The sequence below is a fragment of the Felis catus genome, chromosome D2 (genome assembly GCF_018350175.1).
Source record: "Felis catus isolate Fca126 chromosome D2, F.catus_Fca126_mat1.0, whole genome shotgun sequence".
In the NCBI taxonomy this organism is placed as follows: domain Eukaryota; kingdom Metazoa; phylum Chordata; class Mammalia; order Carnivora; family Felidae; genus Felis; species Felis catus.
Window position 1 is genome coordinate 52,804,783 of NC_058378.1, and position 20,695 is coordinate 52,825,477.

Sequence of the window (20,695 nt, forward strand, 5' to 3'; positions counted from 1 at the left end):
TATAGCTAGAGATCAGAATAATTCTTGGCTTACTGTGAACTATAGTGATGGCTCTGCTACACTGACAAGCATATCGAGTGCTTGCAGAGTACTGTAGAACATATATAATTTCTATTTGATTAGATTTCCTAGCTTAGGTAGTGAACCATTTATTTTAAGCTTATTTGTTATTACAAATTTCCACAGCAAGTATATAAGTTTAGAAACCTCTTTGAAGTGGTTCTAACTGTATAAATATATTTATGTCAAAGTTTGCATCTTTTTTCTTTTTGGTATAGGTAACCTGCTGTCTTCCAGTGTCTCTGCATTAGACACAATTACTACAACAGCACTGGGATCGCTCACATCTGTTCCAGAAAATGTGTCTACACATGTTTCTCAGATTTCTAATATGATATTAAAAGAACAATCATTAGCAGCAGAAAGTAAAACTGTACTTCAAACATTGATTGTTAGTAAATCTCTTAAATTATTTTTGAAGGGTTGCTTTGCAAAGTCTTCAAAAACAATGTTAACTGCTTTTCATTTTAAGCTTTATCAGAAATGGTGATAAACATAGCACTTTAAGAGTAGGTTTATATTTTTAAAGACAATATAAAGACCGTTTTTTTTTCTCCCAGAAAGATTAATTTCCAAATGCATACAACCAACCTTTAAGACTTTTTTCACTTATATCTTGTAACATTAAGAGCAGGAGTTAATATGCCCAATAACTAGAGAGGGCAGGTTTAGCACCAGATGAATTCAAGGGACCCATGGGTTGTTAGTTGGCTCAGAAATTGGTAAGTCATCCTTTCCTCAAGGGTTCTGCAGTGGTCGTGCTGATGTTACAACTGACCCAACCAGAGGGGATAGAAGATGGTTAATTTAAGACTACACTAATACAGAAAAGTGCAAGAAAAACAACCCCTAGAATTCTAGGAACATATATGACAGTTTATGGGATCAGATCTGTGTGATCAAGCCCTTCTGGGCCTTAACTGTAAGACTCTTTTTTGTAGATCTATAGAAGCTACTCATCTAATTACACTTAGTATTACCTCTTTCATAGCTGATTTGAATAATACTCTTTATTTTGTAACTGTATGATTTACGTATGAAGTTCTTGGCCATATCACTTACTTGGTTTTCTTCTTGGTGCAGGCTCTCTGCCTCCCTTTTAGAGTCTAACATTATTATTATTATTATTATCATTATTATTTTAAATCAGAGGAAATGCTTTAATCAACATCTTCCAAATTTAAGCAGTACTAAAAAGATTAAAGAAACATAAACGAAATTAAAATATGATATTCAAAAGGAAACCAGAATTAATCTACTCTTGACCTTCTCCTTTTATTTCAGATGTGGGATGGAGAATGCAATTAATCTGCATTTCCAATTGCTGCCAATTAGTGAATTTCCTAGGTGTTTAAGCTACTAAATAAATCACCTAAGACTTATTATATAATTTACAATGTAGTGATGATAGCTTTCTCTTCATTATTAATTTATTAAATGGAGTCTAACCATATTTGTTGAACATTTTCCAAGTAAATAACTACAAATGTTAGCTGACACTCTGCCTAGATTCAGTGCTTATATGGCACTATTTGATATATTTCTTCATTCACCCAATTTGACAAAGTTAATAGATGCTCAGTTGGTACTAACTTGGGAAATTGATTCATGAACTAAATGCTAAGACTGTGTATTGATGTCTTCCTACCACGTTATATATGACTTTGTAAGCATTGCTTGAGTCAACAGAGATGACGGCTGCTCCTGCAGAATGAGTTGGAATGAGTGTCATAGCTTTTCTTTCCAAAAAAATACCAGTAGCCTTTTTTTTTTTTAAGTATTCACTAATTATTTCTATTATAGCTCCTCACCCTGCCCAAGTGAAGGGAACTTAGGTTCCTTTTTGTAAAAGGGGATTTTTTTTCCTTTCTATAAAAATCCTCAGTCTATGGTATATTCTCAACTTTCCATATACCTTGACAAGAACAAGAACTTTAATGAGTTCTTCAGATATGATAGCATGTAAGTCACCAAGTCTTCAAAGTTAATTAAATACCTCCAGCTGAAAGCCTGCCTTTGAAGGCTATTTGGTCTCTGCTTTTTTGACTAGTAACCTAAGCTTATTTGAAATTTATTTTGTTAAAATGTATTTGCTTTTTTTTTTTTTTTAAATTCTTTATTTGCAATGCTGAAATCCTTAGAAAAGGATGGTCATTTTCCCGTCTTCTGAATTCTTTGGACTTCTATTGCGTTGGACTGTTAAGAATCTATTGTATGCTACATGACTATTTTCTTAATTACTATAGGTAGGAATAAGTAACTTATGATGAATATAAACTCTAGAAACAAATAGGCTCTGTAGGCTATAAAGATTAGACAATGGAAAGTTAGAATTTTACTCTGCATGTGTTAACAAAGTATTTAAGATACTATCATTAACCATTCAGGTTTATGAAATTGAAAATATTTTTTTAAAAGACTTGTTTATTTTTAAAACCAGGATGTACTTAAGACTGACCTTCTAAGTTCACTGGAAACAACTTTATCCCCCACTGTGGTGTCTATACTGAAAATCAACAGTCAACTGAAGCATATTTTCAAGACTTCACTGACAGTGGCTAGTAAGGTAGCAAATGTTATGTTCTTAATTTCTCAAAATCAAATTGTTGTTTAAGAAAGAAATTCCATGTGTCTGTGGCCACACTTGTCTACAATGCAAAAGCCATGGGTTGTGAGTTGGAATCTGGAGGAGAGAAGAGATAGGATGCTCGCTGCCATTGATGTGATCAGCAGAATCATGGCTAAAAAAAATGAGAGAGAATGAGCTTCAGGATAAATATTTGTTTACATAGTAGCATGTACAGCATGCTATCATGGGTGGGTAAAGAAGACATGCATATTCATGTATACATGCCTATGTATACACATCTGCCTAAATATGCATAAAATATCGCTGAAAGTGTTTAGCAGTCATCTCTTGGAGGTAAGAGTGGCATTGAGGTTCCAGGGGCTAGAGAGGAAAGACTTCTCTCTGCATACTGTTTTCTACCTTTTCTATTTCGTATGTGTTCCAAAAAAGACAAACTAAAACAAAAAAAATTTTAATGAAAATAAACTAACTTTTTCCTTCAAAGATAGAAGATCAGAAAAAGGAAATGGATGGCTTTCTCAGTATGCTGTGTAACAGTCTACATGAACTACAAGAAAATACGATTTCATCCTTGGCTGAATCACAGAAGCTATGTGAAAACTTAACTGAAGACCTGAAGACAATAAAAAAAATCCATTCACAGGTATCTCATTTAGGTGATTTGGGGAGCATAAAAAGGAAGTTTTATAATCTTTAACTTGATAATCCTTGTTATGTAATCTGAATGCTGTAGAACTAATTTAAGAAATCTGAAAATACCATAGCCGCTCTTCCTTATAACAATAGTCAATACAAAATAATTAAGAATACTTTTCTTGATCAGTTAGTATTTCAGGATTGCTACATTTAGAACCCTATACTAAAGCACAGTAAAACAAATAAGATAATCCCTTTATCACACCAAGATGAAAGATGAAACTATAGAAACATACATTTGGGGGTACAATTAGAAGGAAATGGTTACAATATTTGCAGTGAACATGTATCTGTAGCAAACCTGATAAATTGTTTTTTTCTATGGTAACATGGATGGTTATTCTTTTTCATAAATTATGCTGTGCTGTATCTTGCTATTTCTGTCTCATTGATGTCAGACATTTGAATTGTAAATTAATACAGTTCTTACTTTTTATTGATTAATTATAAATATAATTCATGACTTAACCTTCTTCCATGTAAACTGTTCTTCAGTGCATGAGGTTTTAAACCAAAAGCAAACCTCCAAACCAAGGAAGTCATAATCTCTGAAGATGAGATACATGGAAAACAACTCCTGATATTCCTGAGGCCTGAGTAATGAGTGTGTAAAGTTTTATTAAATGAGGCCACTTATTACAAGACAGAACTCATTGGTCAATAAAACTATTGATATGATTTAGTGAGTAGTAATGGTTTCCTTTTTTTTGGAAAGTGAGGGAGAGGAAATTCATATCCATGTCACCCAAAAGGAGAAAAGAAACACATCCAAGATTTTTAGGCAAGAGTTAAAGCAACTTCAAAGTAAGATTATTCGTTTCCCTGATTGATAAACATGAAACTTTTTGGAGAAAGGATTAACGTCAGAAATTAGTGAAAGTAATAGTTAACATTTATTGAGCCACTCACTATGTGTTTATTCAGTACAGATACAGGTTCTGTTATTAGCCTAGTTTTCTAATGAGGAAACCGAGGGCTTGAAAGCATGTAAAGTATTTAGGTCCTCTGATAGTGGTAGTGGTGATTGTAGTACCTGAAAGGCATCTACCTTTTTTTTTTTTCTTTTTTAAGTTTATTTATTTTGACAGAACGTGAGTGGGTAGGGATGGAGAGAGAGTGGGAGAGAGAATCCCAAGCAGGCTCCACACTGTCAGAGCAGAACCCAACACCGGGCTCAAACGCATAACTGTGAGATCATGACCTGAGCCAAAATCAAGAGTCAGCTGCTTAACCAACTGAGCCACCCAGGTGCCCCTGAAAGGCATCCACTTTTGAGTGGCTCTTCTGTGTGTTTCTAGAACACAGTCTTGCAATTTGAAATTGTAGCAGTTTCTCATTATCTCTGCATCAACTTGTCTAACTTTTTAGGCTTATGTTCTAAGGTACATCAGCTTTTTACATATTAGCTGTTTTGAAATGTTTAAAATTAATATGCAGTGGTTTAAACAGAAACAAAATACCTATGATCCAAAAAGTATTTTAGCATGAATGGTTTGACTTCTCTGACTTTAAGGAAGTTAAATTTACTAAGTGAGCTATTTCTCAGGTATTCTAGAACTTGAGGTTAGCACTAACAACAATTATGTAAAACTCTGAACACCTATTTACATGCAGATAATTCTGATATATCTGCATTTTCCTCTGCTTTGAGACTAATACAAATACTGACAGACTTCATTCATAATCAGTATTGGGTATGTGCTGTCAGCTGATGTGTTATTTAGAGATGTTGGCCAACTAATGGACCGAACAGTGAATAAGATTGCTGGGCGCATGTTCAGCTCTTTCTGGGTCTTTAGTGTAGCTTCTTCATATTGTATATTTAAGTCCCTGTCATGTTGTGTGCCTTATAAGAGCTCGCTTTTAAAGATGTCAGGTATGAGAAAAGGTAAAATTACACTTTATGAATATGATCCGGCCAGATTCTGTAAAATATTTCAGCTTCAGTAATTAACACTATTTTTGGACTGCTTGACCCATTAGATGATCAGCATTACTTTTCCCTTCTAGTAGTGTTATCAGTTTAGAAGCAACTGGGTACTGTATATCTGTCAAAGTGCTTCTCATAACATAATGTGACATCTTGGTGTGTTTGCTTAGTTCTGAGGTACACTGAAGGTAACTTGCTACGAATTAATAGTTAAAATAGCAAAGTTTGCTAATTATTTACTTTTTGAAAAATCCCTTTAATATTATCCTTTTAATATCACTTCTGCTGTTTTCCTCTATGGGTGAGAGATGGAATTAAAGATCTCTTGTCAGGAATTTGTATAATTCTCATCTATGGGAAAAATACTTCATGTAGTATGGAAGAAAAGTTCAGGTGTCGTAACTTCAACCTCTTCCTCTCCCACACCTTTCTTACAGGAACTTGACCAGCTAATCAGTCTTTGGGCAGAGAGATTCTGTGCCTTGGAGGAAAAGTGTGAAAACATCCAGAAACCACTCAGTAGTGTCCAAGAAAATACAGAACAGTAAGCAGTTTTTAATTCTCTTTATCTCTTCTCTGCCTAAAATTATTTCAGTATAGAAGGCTTCAAACAGTACAGATCTTATCAACCCAGTTTCTCATTTCTAACATTTTATTGTTTGCTTTCTCATTCTCATTCCCTCTCTCACTTCCCCACCTCCCTCTGATATTGTATATAGAGAGATCTTTTCTGAACTAGCTATGCATAGTTTGCAGCCATGATGCTCACTGTCCCCTAAATACTTCAGTCTGTATTCCTAAAAATAAGGACATTCTCTTACATAACCGTAACACAATTTTTTTAAGCAGAAAATTAATATCAGTAATTCCTATTACCTAATATACAGACCTAATTCAAATTCTGCCAATTGTCTCACTGATGTTCTTTGTAGGAAAAGAAAAAGATTTTCCTTCTGCTCCAGGATTTAATCTAGGATCACACATTGCATTTGATTGTCATATTTCCTTTAGTCTGAGTAGTTCCTTAGTCTTTGTCTATAACCTTTTTTCAACAGGGTAGAATATTTGTCTAGTACGGTGTCCCTCAGTTGAGATTGGCTTTCAGGACTAGTTGTAGTTGTCAAGAACAACACAGTTGTGATTTCCTCGTAGCTGTTTTCAAGATAGTTTTCCTTATCTTTAGTCTTTGGAAGTTTGATTATATATTTCTTTGAGTTTATCCTGTCCGGATTTTCTCAGCTTCTTAAATCTGTATACCCTTATGCCTTTCACCAATTTTGGAAATTTTTATCCTTTATTTGAACGTTTTCAGCTCCATATTCTTTCTCCTCTGCTTCTAGGAGTTTGGTAACACACATGTTAGATCTTTTATTATGGTCTCATAGGTCTCTGAAGCTATAGATATTTTCTTTGTTGTTCAGATTGAGTAAATTTTATGAACTGTCTTCATGTTCCTCTGTCATCTTTAACCTATTGTTGAACCCATTCAGTGAAGTGTTTCATTTCAGTTATTAGAGTTTTCAGTTTTAAAATTTTCATTTGCTTCTTTTTTAATCTCTTCTTTTCTTTGCCTAGATTTTAATTCTTTTTTTTTCTCCAAAAGTGTTTTAGTTGCTCATTGAAACATTTTTGTAAGGCTGCTGTAAAATCCTTAACAGATTATTCCAACATCTGAATTATCTCATATCTCAGTGTTGGTACCTGTTGTCTTTTCTCATTCAAGTTGTGATTTTCCAGAACGGTTTTGATTGTATCTTGAACATTTTTGGTTTATGTTAGGAGATTCAGAATCCTATTTAAGCCATCTTTTTTAGCAGGCATTTACTCTGTTTAGGTTTAGTGTGAAGGTCCTGGCCCATTTTTGTGAGCTCTGGTTCCAATGACAATTTTATTTGTCTACCCATATGAGAAAAATTTGTTCTGCTTTTGATGGATGAAGTGTTCTATACAGGTCAGTTAGGTCAAGTTGATTGATAGTATTTTTTGAGTCATCCATATCCTTACTGAGTTTCTGCCTATTCTATCAATTACTAAGAGAAGGTGTTGAAATCTGACTACAATTTTAGATTTGTCTATTTCTCATCAGTTTTATCAGTTTTTGCTGCACATATGTGATGTTCTGTTGTTAGTTGCATACACATTTAAGGTTGATATGTCTTGGAGAATTGACCACTTTATCATTATGTAATATCCCCTTTTATCCCTGATCATCTTCCTTGTTCTGAAGTCTACTTTGTCTGAAACATATTAGTATTTAGCTTTCCTTTTATTGCTATTTGCATATAATGTATCTCTAATCCCTTTACTTTTGGGCTAAGTCTTTAGATTTAAAGTGGATTTCTTGGAGATAACGCATAATTGGGTATTGCTTTTTCATCACATTTAACAATGTATCACCTTTAACTGGTGTGTTTAGGCCATTCTCATTTGAAGTATTGATATAGTTGAATTAAAATCTGCCATATTGCTGGTTTCTTTTTGTTGCGTCATTTGTGCTTTGTTTCCTTTTATTCCTTTCCAAATTTAAGTTGAGGATTTTTACATTTTCATTGTATCTCTTCCATTGACTTATCATTTATACTTTTAAAATTACCTTTTTAATTAGTTTTTCTAAGATGAATAATACACATTTTTAAGTAATGTTAATCCATTTTCATGTAATTTACTGTTTCAGGTGTAATCAAAGGACCTTATAGGATACATTCCCAATTTCTCCTCATCTCATATTCATTGTTTTCATATATTTTGCTTCTGTATATGCTATATACACCCTGTACACTGTTATGCTGATTGCTTTATCTTTTTTTTTTTCTTTTTTTAAGTAGGCTATACACCCAGCATGGAGCCCAGTGCAGGGCTTGAACTCACTACCCTGAGATCAAGACCCGAGCTGAGATCAAGAGTTGGTGCTTAACCAACTGAGCCACCTAGGCATTCCCCAGTTCCCTATTTTCTTTTTTAATGTGGCAACATTATGTTACTTATGTGGCTCACATTATATTCTGTTGAACAGTGCTGCTCTAGAATTCTAGCTATCACCTGTTTTACTACCTAACTTCTGTCATGTGTCTTCCAGTTCTGTTGATGATCCTATTCCTTGTATCATGTCCCATTCTGAATTCTTCTTTCTAGATTCTAGATCTAGAAAGTTTCCCTACTTTTAATTCCTAGTCTCTAAACTTCAGGACTTCTGGCTTCTTCCATAGCTCTGAAGGGAATACTAGAGTAGGATTGAAATGGGAAGGAAACTATGATATACTCTTTAAGGCCTATGCAAGCCATTTTTCCTGTCTTCCTGACATTTATTCAAAATGTTTTTCAAAGTGTGGTCCAGGAACCATGTAAAAGAATCAGCCAGGAGTAGGGCCCAGGAATCTAGGTGAGGTTTATGTATCCTGAAGTTTGAGACCCACTCAGTGCCTTTGGTATTTATCATGGATTATGGTCACTTATGAATAAATTTCATCTTCCTACCAGGTTGTGATTTCTTGAAGGACTAGATTTGTGTTGATGGTCTCCAGCCTCTTACTTGAATTTCGTTTCCTTTTTCAATCATTTCCATTTAACCTATAGTTGAACTTTGGTTTTCAAAATAGTTACTCCCTCATTTGGTTTCCTCACATGGTGTACCACCTAGTGGTAATAGAGGGTAACTTTCATTCACCAAAGTTTAACTCTGTAGTCCTGTAAGAGGACTTTAGTTTTACACCAAGGTTATGTTGCAGTGTACTTGTGTGTGCCAGGTGTATAGTTTGTCACATCCCCATATAATCTTCTTAATTATTAAAAGCCTTATCGTTGACTTTGTTTTGTAACATTTATAATTTTTATGATGTATTTAATGTCATAGGCAAGGCAAAACTGCTTAAGAACAGAGTGCTAGACTGATTGTGGACACTTTAGGGATTAGACTAGAGTCTGTAGGTGATGCCCTTAGGTAACATAATCTATTAGGAGGAATGAAACACATAGATAGATTTTATTTTTAGTATAGTCATCACTCTAAGAGGTACAAAGTAAAGCATTATATCTGGAGGAGAGCTGGGAAGGGTTTTATGAGAAAAGAGACATTTCCAAAGGTCACTTAATGGCAGATACATCAATCTGCTATGAAAAGACACCAGCTAAAGCATCCATTTTCTTTTTTTTTTTTAATTTTTTTTTTTAACATTTATTTATTTTTGAGACAGAGAGAGACAAAGCATGAACGGGGGAGGGTCAGAGAGAGAGGGAGACGCAGGATCTGAAACAGGCTCCAGGCACTGAGCAGTCAGCATAGAGCCCGACGTGGGGCTCGAACTCACATACCGCGAGATCGTGACCTGAGCTGAAGTCGGACGCTTAACCGACTGAGCCACCCAGGCGCCCCTAAAGCATCCATTTTCAATATAGAAAATTAATTAAGAATATGGGCTCTGGAGCCAGACTGCCTGGGTTCAGATATGCCATTTTTGAACTGTGTGATCTTGGGTAAGTTATATATCTTTTGAGTCTTAATTTTCCATTTTTAACAATGTTATTCTCTTTTTCTATAGGAAATCTAAGGATATAATCAGCAAAACAACCTCATATAATACACAATTTTGTGCTGATTGTGATGGCTTATCACAGGAACTCAGACATTTTAACCAAGAAGGTACAAAACTGGTTGAAGAGTCTGTGAAACACTGTGATAAACTTAATAGCAGCCTGGAACTAGTATCTCAAGAGACTGAACAGAGATGTGAGGCTCTGAACAAAAGCACACTTTCTTTTTCTGAACAGTGGGTATCTTGCTTAAATATAAGGGAAGAAGAACTTCAGAACTTACTGGAGGTAATAACTTTGTAATTGGAATTTACTTTGGAGAGAATAGTGATAATCAGGAAATTAAATACTCTTGGATAAGAATTGGATTGAAAACAGTTATTTTTATTTTTTTAAGGTTTATTTTGAGAGAGGGTGTGCACGGGGGAGGGACTGAGAGGGAGAGGGAGAGAGAGAGAAAACCCCAAACAGTCCCTGCACCGGTAGTGCATAGCCCGTGTGGGGCTCAAACCCACAAACTGTGAGATAATGACCTGAGTCGAAACCAAGAGTTGGGTATTTAACCAACTGAGCCACCCAGGCTCCCCAGATGATATTTTAAAATAATGAATGGTTAGGGTGCCTGGGTGGCTCATAAGTTAAGAATATGACTTCGGCTCAGGTCATGATCTCACGGCTTGTGAGTTCAAGCCCCACACTGGGCTCTCTGCTGTCAGCACAGAGCCGGCTTCGAATCTTCTCTCCCTGCCCCCTCTCTCTGCCCTTTCCCCCCCCCCTCAAAAAATAAATAAAAACATTAAAAAAAATTAAAATAATGAATTAAAATTTTAAGCATAAATAGTTGGTATGCTTATACAAGATCTAGTATCATGTCCCCCAGAACTTGAAATTATTTAACATGTATCTGATCTGTCTTGTATCTATCCTTGGTTTTTGACTTATTGGTTCCTTCAGTTAAGGGCACTCTATTTGGATATGTAATTCAAACCTTTATTGCTTTAAGATACTGTTTTGATTGCTCAAAGGATACTTGATAGGTTTGTGTGTTTGCTTGATCCTAATACTTACATGAGCCCTTTGTGGCTTGGTTTTTCTTTCTGTGTCATAAAAGGATTTTACTAATATTCTCAGAAACTGGGTAAAAGGATGTAAGTATTTTAAGCTTTATAAGCTATTTTTACCAAGAGGAATCAGGGCTAATGGAGAAATAGGTGAGTTCAGATTTGAAACCAGAAATATACCAGATAAGCCTAGAGATCCTGTCATACTAGAAAGTAAGAGAGCTATTCAAGATTAGTGGGGTTGTATCAAAAAGACATAGGAGTCTACCTGATGACACTTCTTTGTTTAAAGATGGTACAATTTGTGTATCAAAAAGAATTGCTAAAATAGATTAAAATACATTAAATATATTAAGGCTTATGAATTCATACAAATTTCTTGGGTCTCCTTTGGATCATGCTAGGGAAGCAGTGCATTATTTTGAAAACTGGTAAATAAAGGGAAAGAGTTGAGCATCCATCTCTCTTTCCCAAAAGAATTCTATCTTGGTTTAGCAGGGTAGTGGATGAAGAAAAGGGTTTCATAGAAGAATCCCAGCTAATAAAATGCAGAAGAAATGACAGAATTGGAAAATCACCATTTTGTAATTTTAGTGAGATAACCCTTGTGGACATTAATGACTGCTTATACCTTTTGATGCAAACTGATGGAGAGGAGAACTTTATTTTTTTAATGTTTATTTTTGAGAGAGAGAGAGAGACAGAGCTCAAGTCAGGAAGAGGCAGAGGGTGAGGGAGAGACAGAATCTAAAGCAGGCTCCAGGCTCTGAGCTGTCAGCACGGAGCCTGATGCAGAGCTTGAACCCACAAACTGCGAGATCATGACCTGAGCCGAAGTCGGACACTTAACCGACTGAGCCACTCAGGAGCCCCAGGAGAACTTTATAATTAATAGGGTGACCACATTCAAACTCACGGATAAATCTTTTTTTGTAACCAATTAATCTTTCTTTTTATGTTTATTTATTTATTTTTGAGAGAGAGAGAGAGAGAGAGAACAAGTAGGGGAGGGGCAGAAAGAGAGGGAGACACAGAATCTGAAGCAGGCCCTAGACTCCAAGCTGTCAGCACAGAGCCCAGTGCAGGACTCAAACCCACGAACCATGAGATCTTGACCTGAGCCAAAGTCGGATGCTTAGCTAGCTGAGCCATCAAGGCGCCCCTCGGTTAATCTTTTCTTAGAATTTATTTTTTTATTTTATTTTATTAAAAATTTTTTAAATTTTTATTTATTTATTTTTAATATTTTATTTATTTTTGAGACAGAGAGAGACAGAGCATGAGCAGGGGAGGGGCAGAGAGAGAGGGAGACACAGAATCTGAAGCAGGCTCTAGGCTCTGAGCTGTCAGCACATAGTCCGATGTGGGGCTTGAACTTGCAAACCACGAGATCATGACCTGAGCCAAAGTCAGACGCTCAACCAACTGAGCCACCCAGGCGCCCCCCCCCCCAAATTTTTTTTTTACATTTACTTATTTTTGATAGAGACAGAACACAAGTGGGGGAGGGGCAGAGAGCGAAGGAGACACAGAATCCGAAGCAGGCTCCAGGCTCCGAGCTGTCAGCACAGAGCTCAATGCAGGGCTTGAACTCACAAACTGTGAGATCATGACCTGAGCCGAAGTCGGACACTTAACCAACTGAGCCACCCAGGTGCCTCTAGAATTTATTTTTTTTAAGTTAACTCTACTCCCACTGTGGGGCTTGAATTCATGACCCCGAGATCAAGAGCCACGTGCTCTACTACCTAAGCCAGCCAGGTACCTCAACTGATTAATCTTCACATGAGAGACATAACTAGGCATTATGTGCTTTCAGCACCACCAACAAAATATTCTTGCCAAACAATTAAACCTGATTTACATCAAACCTTTGGATCTCACTACTTTGTAGAAAATACAGAGTATAAACATATGAAAATACAGTGTAGAGATGGCAATTGACCAGATCCAGAATTTGAGATAGCAGAGCAAAGACCTAGTTTTTTGAAGAAGAAAAACTTTTCAAAGGGAAAAGTATGAAGAAAGATCTCCTATATCAAAAGAGAATTAAGACTAAAAGATCTTAAGTCCTAATCTGCCTGGAATAGTCCTTGTTGACATCAGTTGTTTGGATGTAATTATAACTAAGAGTAGCCCTTTTCACTCTGAAGAGCATCTCAGTTTGGGTGATAAATTATATGTCACCTACTTAAAGGCATATCAACCAAATCTAATGATAAATTCTGATTCAAACAAATGAATTGTGAAAATCGTTTCAGACAATTTGTGAAATTTGCACGCTGACTAGACATTTGATATAAAGAAATCAGTGTTAAATTTTTTAGATATGAGAGTGGTCTTAAAAAACTCTGAACTCTTAGAGATGTATGCTGAAGTAAATGGATGAAATGATACAGGATTTGCTTTAGAATAATTCTATGGGAAGATGAAGAGGAAGTGGTTAATCTTGTTTGAGCTATACCCCATGTATGGATAAACACTGAGATTGGGTAGTCAATAAAAGGGGGTTAATTATACTATTTTCTCTACTTCTGCATGTGTTTTTAAAACTTTACTGTGGAAAATTTCAAAGTAAGACGAAATAATATATTGAATAAAATATTTGACAACTTCAATTTTAATAATGAAAGCTCATTTGTATCATTTACAGGTTGTAAACCAAGGTTGTGAGGCTTCAAGTTCAGAGATTACTGAAAAATTAAATGAACATAAAGCAGCTAATGAGAACCAGCGTAATATGTTTTTTGATCAGATAACTACTGATGAAGAAAAATTAATAGCACAAAGTCTAGAATTTAATGAAACCATAAAAATTGGTTTGACTAAGCTTAATTGCTTTCTACAACAGGATCTGAAATTGGATATCCCAACAGGTAATTTCAAAGGGAAATAGAATGGTTCAAATTTTTAAAGTTGAAGTCAACCTTGTACTGTGCCAGATGTTCATAAGAAGCAGGTCCTGCTGTTGCCTGATAGGATTTTACCATCTTGCTGTAGTCAACTCAAATGGAAAAACTGGGACCCTAAAATAGCTTTAATCAAGATTAGGTGTCACAATACAAGTGACATGTACTTGTAGAAATTTGGGCATCCCAATTCAGTAAAATTTTACAAACATTTAGGGAACTGGCTTTGTTAAGAGAAGACATTTTAAAAGCAAATGAAAACCAGCAACCATCTATCTAGCACTGTTTTGTATCAGGGCATTTTAATACCAAAAATTGAGGAATGTAATTAAATAAATTTAGTTTAGTGGAAAAACCATACCACATTGTGCATTTTCTTATGTGTACCTCTTATTTTGTCATGGACTTTTGGCATTTAGGAATCACCATTTTGAGAGGTCAGATGGCAAAGATCAGTGTAGGCTATCATGATTTAGGGAAGAAAGTATAACAGACTAATAGTATGAGAATTGAGTCATTATTTGCATTGCATTGAGGGTTGTGGACCCTGTCAATTTATTAAAAATCATTGAGTAGGTTTTATGGTATGAAATTATACTTCAAAGCTATATACATAACATACTTTGAAGTATTATATACATGTATACATACACATACACACACACACCCACACGGCCATCCCATGTAGGGTAGTGGCTATATCTTTGGAAGACAAGACTCATTTGGAAGTATACATTTTAGCATTAAAAAAATCTTCTTCAAATCCCACACTTCAATTCTTTTCCCGTTTATATAATCCACTAAAGGTACGACACCACAGAGGAAAAATTACTTATACCCATCAACCCTGGTGAGAACTGAACCACGTGAACAGCTCCTTGATCAGTTGAAAAGGAAGCAACCTGAGCTGTTAATGATGCTAAACTGTTCAGAAAACAACAAGGAAGAGATCAGTCAGGTAAAATTTAAAGCATTCCTAATATTAGATCTCTCGCATAAACTCCTTTTGTCATCAACTTCATGTGAAGAATTTTATTCTTTGCCCTTAAATCCTACCCTGTCTCATTAATGGTAGTCGTCTGACCCTTCAGTCTGTTTCTTTTAATCTGGGCATTTTAAAATTATTAAAGTCATAATAATAGTAACAACCAGTATTTGTGCTTATTATGTGACAGCCTGTTCTAAGCACTTTACATAAATATATATACTCAGTTAATTCTCTAAGTAGTCCTTTGAAGTAGATGCTAGTACTACCCACATTTTATAGGTGAGGAAACTTAAGAAGTATCTTGTCCTATGTCAGTGTGGAGTTGGGATTAGAACCTAGAAGAGCTCCACAATCTGTGCTCTTAACTCTAGTAATTATTGTTATTAATTTTTTTTTTTTTGAGAGAGAGCATGCTCGTGAGTGAGCAGGGGAGGAACAGAGGGAGAAGGAGAGAGAGAATCTTAAGCAGGCTCCGTGCTCAAGGGGTGCCTGGGTGGGTCAAGTTGGTTAAGCATCTGATTCTTGGTGTCAGCTGAGGTCATGATCTCAGGGCCCATGGGTTGGAGCCCTGCATCGGGCTCTGTGCTGAGGGTGCAGATCCTGCTTGAGATTCTCTCTCTCTTTCCCCCCTGTCTCTGCCTTCCCCTACTTGTACAGTCTCTCTCAAATAAATAAATAGCTTAGAAAAAAAAAAAAAAGAGTTGGACGCTTAACCCACTGAGCCACTTAGGCACCCCTTAACTATAGTAATTATAGACAAGTTGGGAAGTCATAAAGTAACATAAAAACTAACAAACTGTAATCCCATTATTCTGAGATTACTACTTTTAACACTATTATAAGTACTTCTCTGTGAGAAAACATTTGGGATTATTTTCATTATTTTTTAGACTTTCTACGAATTTTGTTGAGGTTTAACTTTTATGCAATGGATGTTGTGTTATTTTCAAAGAAGAAAACTGCATTTACTTTTGTGAAGATTTTTAAGTCCTTGGACTTAATCACTAATCTACCTTCTTATTTTAGGACTTGGATGAAGAAAAGTCAGTTCTAGGGCACTCAATAGAAGAACCTCCAAGTCAAGAGCCATCTATAGATGCTAGTGTGGATTGTTCATCAAGTGGTGGGATTCCGTTTTTCCAGGTACCTGATTATATCCTGTCAGATAATCCTTCCACATCTGATATGAGTCAGTGGCTGTACAGTGTGAAGGAAAGTGCTATTCTTGGTGGGTGAAACCGAAAAATATTTTGTCATTCCTTTGGGATAGCTTGTTAACTTTTCTGATTTAAATTATTTACACAAATCTGATAATTGGTCAGGGTTTTTCTATGGGATAAATGAAGGTAAAGTTTGACTTCATTCCATCCCCAGATAGTACTCTTTAGCTATTGTATTTATCCCCTTTCCATTTCCTACATTCTCAGATGGATATGAAGAGCAGTCATTTCTCTCTTCCCTCCACCTTTGACATGGACGTCCTGGAGCCTATCTCTGCCCATACTCAGACTCTGAAGGCCAAGAGGTTTAAGAGACTGAGAGACTAAAGGCCTCTCACGTTATTTTAGTTCTCCTACCTGAGGCTTTTCTCTTGTTAAGGATTCCCCCATGTTTTCTGAGCCCCTCACCTGCCTTGATCTTGCTCACTTAAGTCCTGTAACCTTTCCTAACCCCTTTTCAACACTGTTGGGAGCATGGCACTATAAACTGCCCCGTACCTTTCCCTTTGTTTTGAAGACATGAGCCTAGACGCAGTCTGTAAAGGAGGGATTTTCCCACATAAGACATTGATGTCTACATTTTACAGTTGAAATGCTGCTTGTGATAAATGTATGTGCTTGTATCTAATAGACTTGCAGGGGTCTTCCCACCAAGGTCTAAAAATTCTCCATCCCCCATGTAAGCTGGTTAAAACTTCTAGCTTAGATTCTGTTCAGTTCCTCTATGTCTGCCTCAAGGTAATTTTATCCCCAAATCCTTCCTACCTTTTGCTTTATTGTTAGAGAACTCTAAATATATTTCTTTCCATTTTTCAGCCCTCTCTTCTGTCAAAGTTAAGGAAAGAAGGAAACTTAAGAAAAGAGAACCTTAGTGACTACTTAATCTCTGGTTGGAAATCCTTTCATTACTACCGTTCATGATATTTTGAAGGCGAGGCTCAGTGGTTCAGCTGTGGCAGGGAAGTCCCTACAGTACCAGAAAAGATTTGGGGTTGGATTTTAGACCTTCAGCTGAAGTCTGAAAATTATGTTTTCCCTGATAGCAGTCTCTTGTGGGGAAATTTTCTGGGTTTGAAATTCTAAAGTTGATGTATGATTTGTCTCAGCACGGATGACTGGGTCTGCAATGGATGTCTTTGGTCTCTTAAAGCTCTCTATGGGCAAGTATGAGAATTCCAATGAAATACAATTCCCAAGTGAGAAATATGAAATGTTTAAAAGAAAAGGTAAAATACAGCTTAAAAAAACACCTCAAGGTAGCCATATATCAGATTCTCTGCTTAAAATAGAATTGCCTGTTGTTGCATAATATCAAATCTTCATTTTCCTAGAGCAGGATTTATCAGTAGCAGCTCTGTTGACATTTTGAGCTGGATAATCCTTGTCGTGGTGGACTGTCTTGTTATTACAGGACGTTTCACAGCATCCCTGGCTTCTCCGCACTAGAAGCCAGTAGCACCTTACGGTTTTAACAACCAGAAATGTCTCCAGATATTACTAAATGTAGTCTGGGGAGTCAAATTGCTTCCCGATGAGAACCACTGCCCTATAGTAAAATCTATAATTTTGTCTTGGAAAATCATGCAGAAAATTAATATTTCTTTCACCTCACTCCTTCCATTGATGGTAAGATGAAGAAGGCATTCGCTTCTACTTGACAAACAAATTGTTGGCTCCAATTTGTGCTGAGTCTTTTCCACACTTAATTTCTAGCCTATAACCCAGAGAACTTTGAAAACAGAGTGTATTATGTTATGTAATATGTATTATGTTATGTAATAACACATATCTGTAATATGTAAAGTAAAATGCTACTTTATTGACTTAATTTCTTCCCTTAATATTCACAGCATAAAAAATCACATGGAAAAGACAAAGAAAACAGGGGCATTAATTCAGTGGAGAGGTCTAAAGTGGAAGAAACTACAGAGCATTCTGTTACAAGGAGCAGATTACCTCTACGAGCCCAGATAAATCTTTAGTTAACTTGAGGATTGCTAATTTTATTTTTAAGAAAAATGAAAAATAGAACCTATAACTCCAGAACTTGAGCCTTATGTATAGATGAAAAACGAATGGAAAATATCAAGGCAATACTGTAAATTTAGTTGACTTTAATATGTCTGCCCATTTTTCTGTCATTCTTGTAGTTCACTGTACATTAAGTTGGGTTTTATTTGAGACTTGCATTCAGTAAATGTGTATTTTTAGCTTTTGATATAAAATAGCCCTTTCTGGTATATCACTAGGCAGCACATATATAAAAGTTGCGTGTTCTTCTAGGCTTGAATTTATGTAGGTGAATACCGCCAACTTGGTCTTGGGAAGGACCATCTCCGTTCTTTCCTTGATACGATTGAATTATGTCTGTATCTGCTTGCTTCCTTCCCTAGACTTCTCCAGTCTGCATTCTCAGCTCATTTTCTCCTTTTTCATTTGCTACCAAACCATCTGTAGAGCTACAAAATGGTATCTATTCTTATTATGAGATAGCCTGAATTTTATCTAGAAGTCTTTAACACTTTTCTGTGGTTCTGCCTAAAATTACTATCAACAATAAACATAACCCTAGAAGCATTCCTTCCTTCAATATTTTTAGTCTGTTTCCCCCTAGATGAAGAAGCACTCCTTTCTTTATGAGGCCTTAACACATTAGCCCCCACAGAGTTTGTAAGAAGCCAGCTTCTCCAGAATATAGATTACTTTTATGGGAGAACTACCAAGAGCTCTGATTAATGGCTATGTGGCCTGTATCTTGAGCAGAGGTTCCAGTGATTTAAAAGGGCTTTTTGAAGCTATTAATTATGATGATAATTTCTATCCTCTTGTTTACCTTCATCTGAAACTTTGTTCTTTGTATATAATAAAATGTGTATATGTATATTTTTCTTTACTGAAATCTTAACCCTTAGATGGGTCCTGACAGTTTTGATCTAGCAGCCAAATTTCTGGAAGTTGACATTTTTCAACATGAAGAATCAGCACACTAGAAGAAGGAATATACGCAAAGAAAACATTTGGTGACCACATCAACTTAAGTGCATAACTTTAGAGAGATTTGATTGTGATAGCTAAGTAAAGCCAAGCCCTATTAGAGATTAGAAAACGTGCTACTTCAAGGAACTAAATTTACCTTCAGAAGTGTTAATTATCTTAATAAAAATAATGATACAATTTCTCTGCAAAACCAGATGTCAACATAACCTATGGATAATATCTAAGAAAATAATCTGCCCTCAGTAAATCCATCAATAAATTTGGTTTCTACATTAACTTGCTTGCCCTATTATTTATTTCCTTACTTATTTCTTTCACCTCACTCCTTCCATTGATGATAAGATGAAGAAGGCATTCATTTCTACTTGACAAATTGTTGGCTCCAATTTGTGCTGAGTCTTTTCCACACTTAATTTCTTGCCTATAACCCAGAGAACTTTGAAAATAGAGTGTAGCTAATATGTATTATATTTACAGAGTTCAGCAAGTTCTAAAATTCCTAAAATACACTTCCACACAGGCACCACCAAGGAAGAAGGGCCTTGGTAAACATTCCAGGCTTTCAGTTGTACTCTAAGGGATTAATGAGAAACAGAGTGGCCCTCACAGGGCCTGAAGTCCAGCTTTAAGTCATCCGTTCTCTGACATTTTAAAGTTACCTAGGAATGCTAATGCAACTGACAAGCAAAAATAAATCACTAGAGAACTTTTTTATGTTTTATTTTACTTTAGAGAGAGCGCAAGTAGGGGAGGGGCAAAGAGACGGAGACAGAATCTGAAGCAGGCTCCAGGCTCTGAGGTGTCAGCACAGAGCCCGACGTGGGGCTCGCAACCAAGAACTGTGAGATCATGACCTGAGCTGAAGTTGGATGCTTGACCAACTGAGCCACCCAACGTATGACTCAGCTTAAAAAAATTTTTTTTAAATTAAAAAATTTTTTACTGTAAGTAGGCTCCACACCCAACGTAGGGCTCTAACTCACAACCCCTGAGATCAAGAGTAACATGCTCCACTGACTGAGCTAGCCAAGTGCGCCCAGATCACCAGAGAATTTTAACATCCCAAGCCTTAAACCAGCTTTACAGTTTTTCATATACAATATAAAGCACTCAAAAAAAATAAAAGTAAAAAAAAAAACAAAACAAAACCTATCAGCAAAAACAATAGGCAGCTTCAAGGACTCATTCCTCCTGAGGCAAAACCATTCAGAAACAACTTTGTCAGAACTAGGTTTATAGCAACAAAGCAAATGCTGAATCAAGAAAAGGCAAACCTAAAACTAGGAAATCTTTGTTATTTTACTTGCTCTTGCTCCATTCCCCTTCCCAGCTCCCTGGTGAAGACAGACGGCAAACACACATTCTCCGAGTGGGGACCCCGTTCACTGGTCCTGAAGGAGTAGAGGACCTCTTGTTCTCAAAAAACTGTTCTGCCTGGGGCAATCTGGAGGACTGAAGCAAGGCACTTGCCTTTGTTTCATCTAATTCACAACTCAGGGTGGAAAAGTGGCAGGCATTTCTCAAAAATATAAGGCCAATGAGGGGCGCCTGGGTGGCTTGGTCGGTTGAGCGTCGGACTTCGGCTCAGGTCATGATCTCACGGTCCGTGGGTTCAAGCCCCGTGTCGGGCTCTGTGCTGACAGCTCAGAGCCTGGAGCCTGTTTCCGATTCTGTGTCTCCCTCTCTCTCTGCCCCTCCCCTGTTCATGCTCTGTCTC

General features: G+C 36.4%; 1 protein-coding gene and 1 long non-coding RNA gene across 3 annotated transcripts in view; one reads left to right on the top strand and one right to left on the bottom strand.

Moving 5' to 3' along the window:
* The window catches only part of KIF11 (kinesin family member 11), a 44,281-nt gene extending 25,027 nt beyond the window's left edge, over window positions 1-19,254 (top strand). Inside the window, exons 14-23 of one of the 2 annotated variants that reach the window (XM_045040408.1) lie at window positions 279-451; window positions 2,501-2,626; window positions 3,135-3,293; window positions 5,714-5,820; window positions 9,812-10,091; window positions 13,518-13,740; window positions 14,580-14,731; window positions 15,788-15,904; window positions 16,798-16,870; window positions 17,832-17,972. In XM_045040408.1, the coding sequence (XP_044896343.1) occupies window positions 279-451; window positions 2,501-2,626; window positions 3,135-3,293; window positions 5,714-5,820; window positions 9,812-10,091; window positions 13,518-13,740; window positions 14,580-14,731; window positions 15,788-15,904; window positions 16,798-16,870; window positions 17,832-17,836 (1,415 nt within the window). In that variant the 3' untranslated portion in view covers window positions 17,837-17,972. Of the gene's footprint in view, window positions 1-278; window positions 452-2,500; window positions 2,627-3,134; window positions 3,294-5,713; window positions 5,821-9,811; window positions 10,092-13,517; window positions 13,741-14,579; window positions 14,732-15,787; window positions 15,905-16,797; window positions 16,871-17,831 lie in introns of both variants that reach the window. The other variant, XM_011287418.4, reaches the window with a different exon arrangement.
* The window catches only part of LOC123380851, a 40,658-nt gene that overhangs the window by 1,464 nt on the left and 18,499 nt on the right, over window positions 1-20,695 (bottom strand). The window lies entirely within an intron of this gene.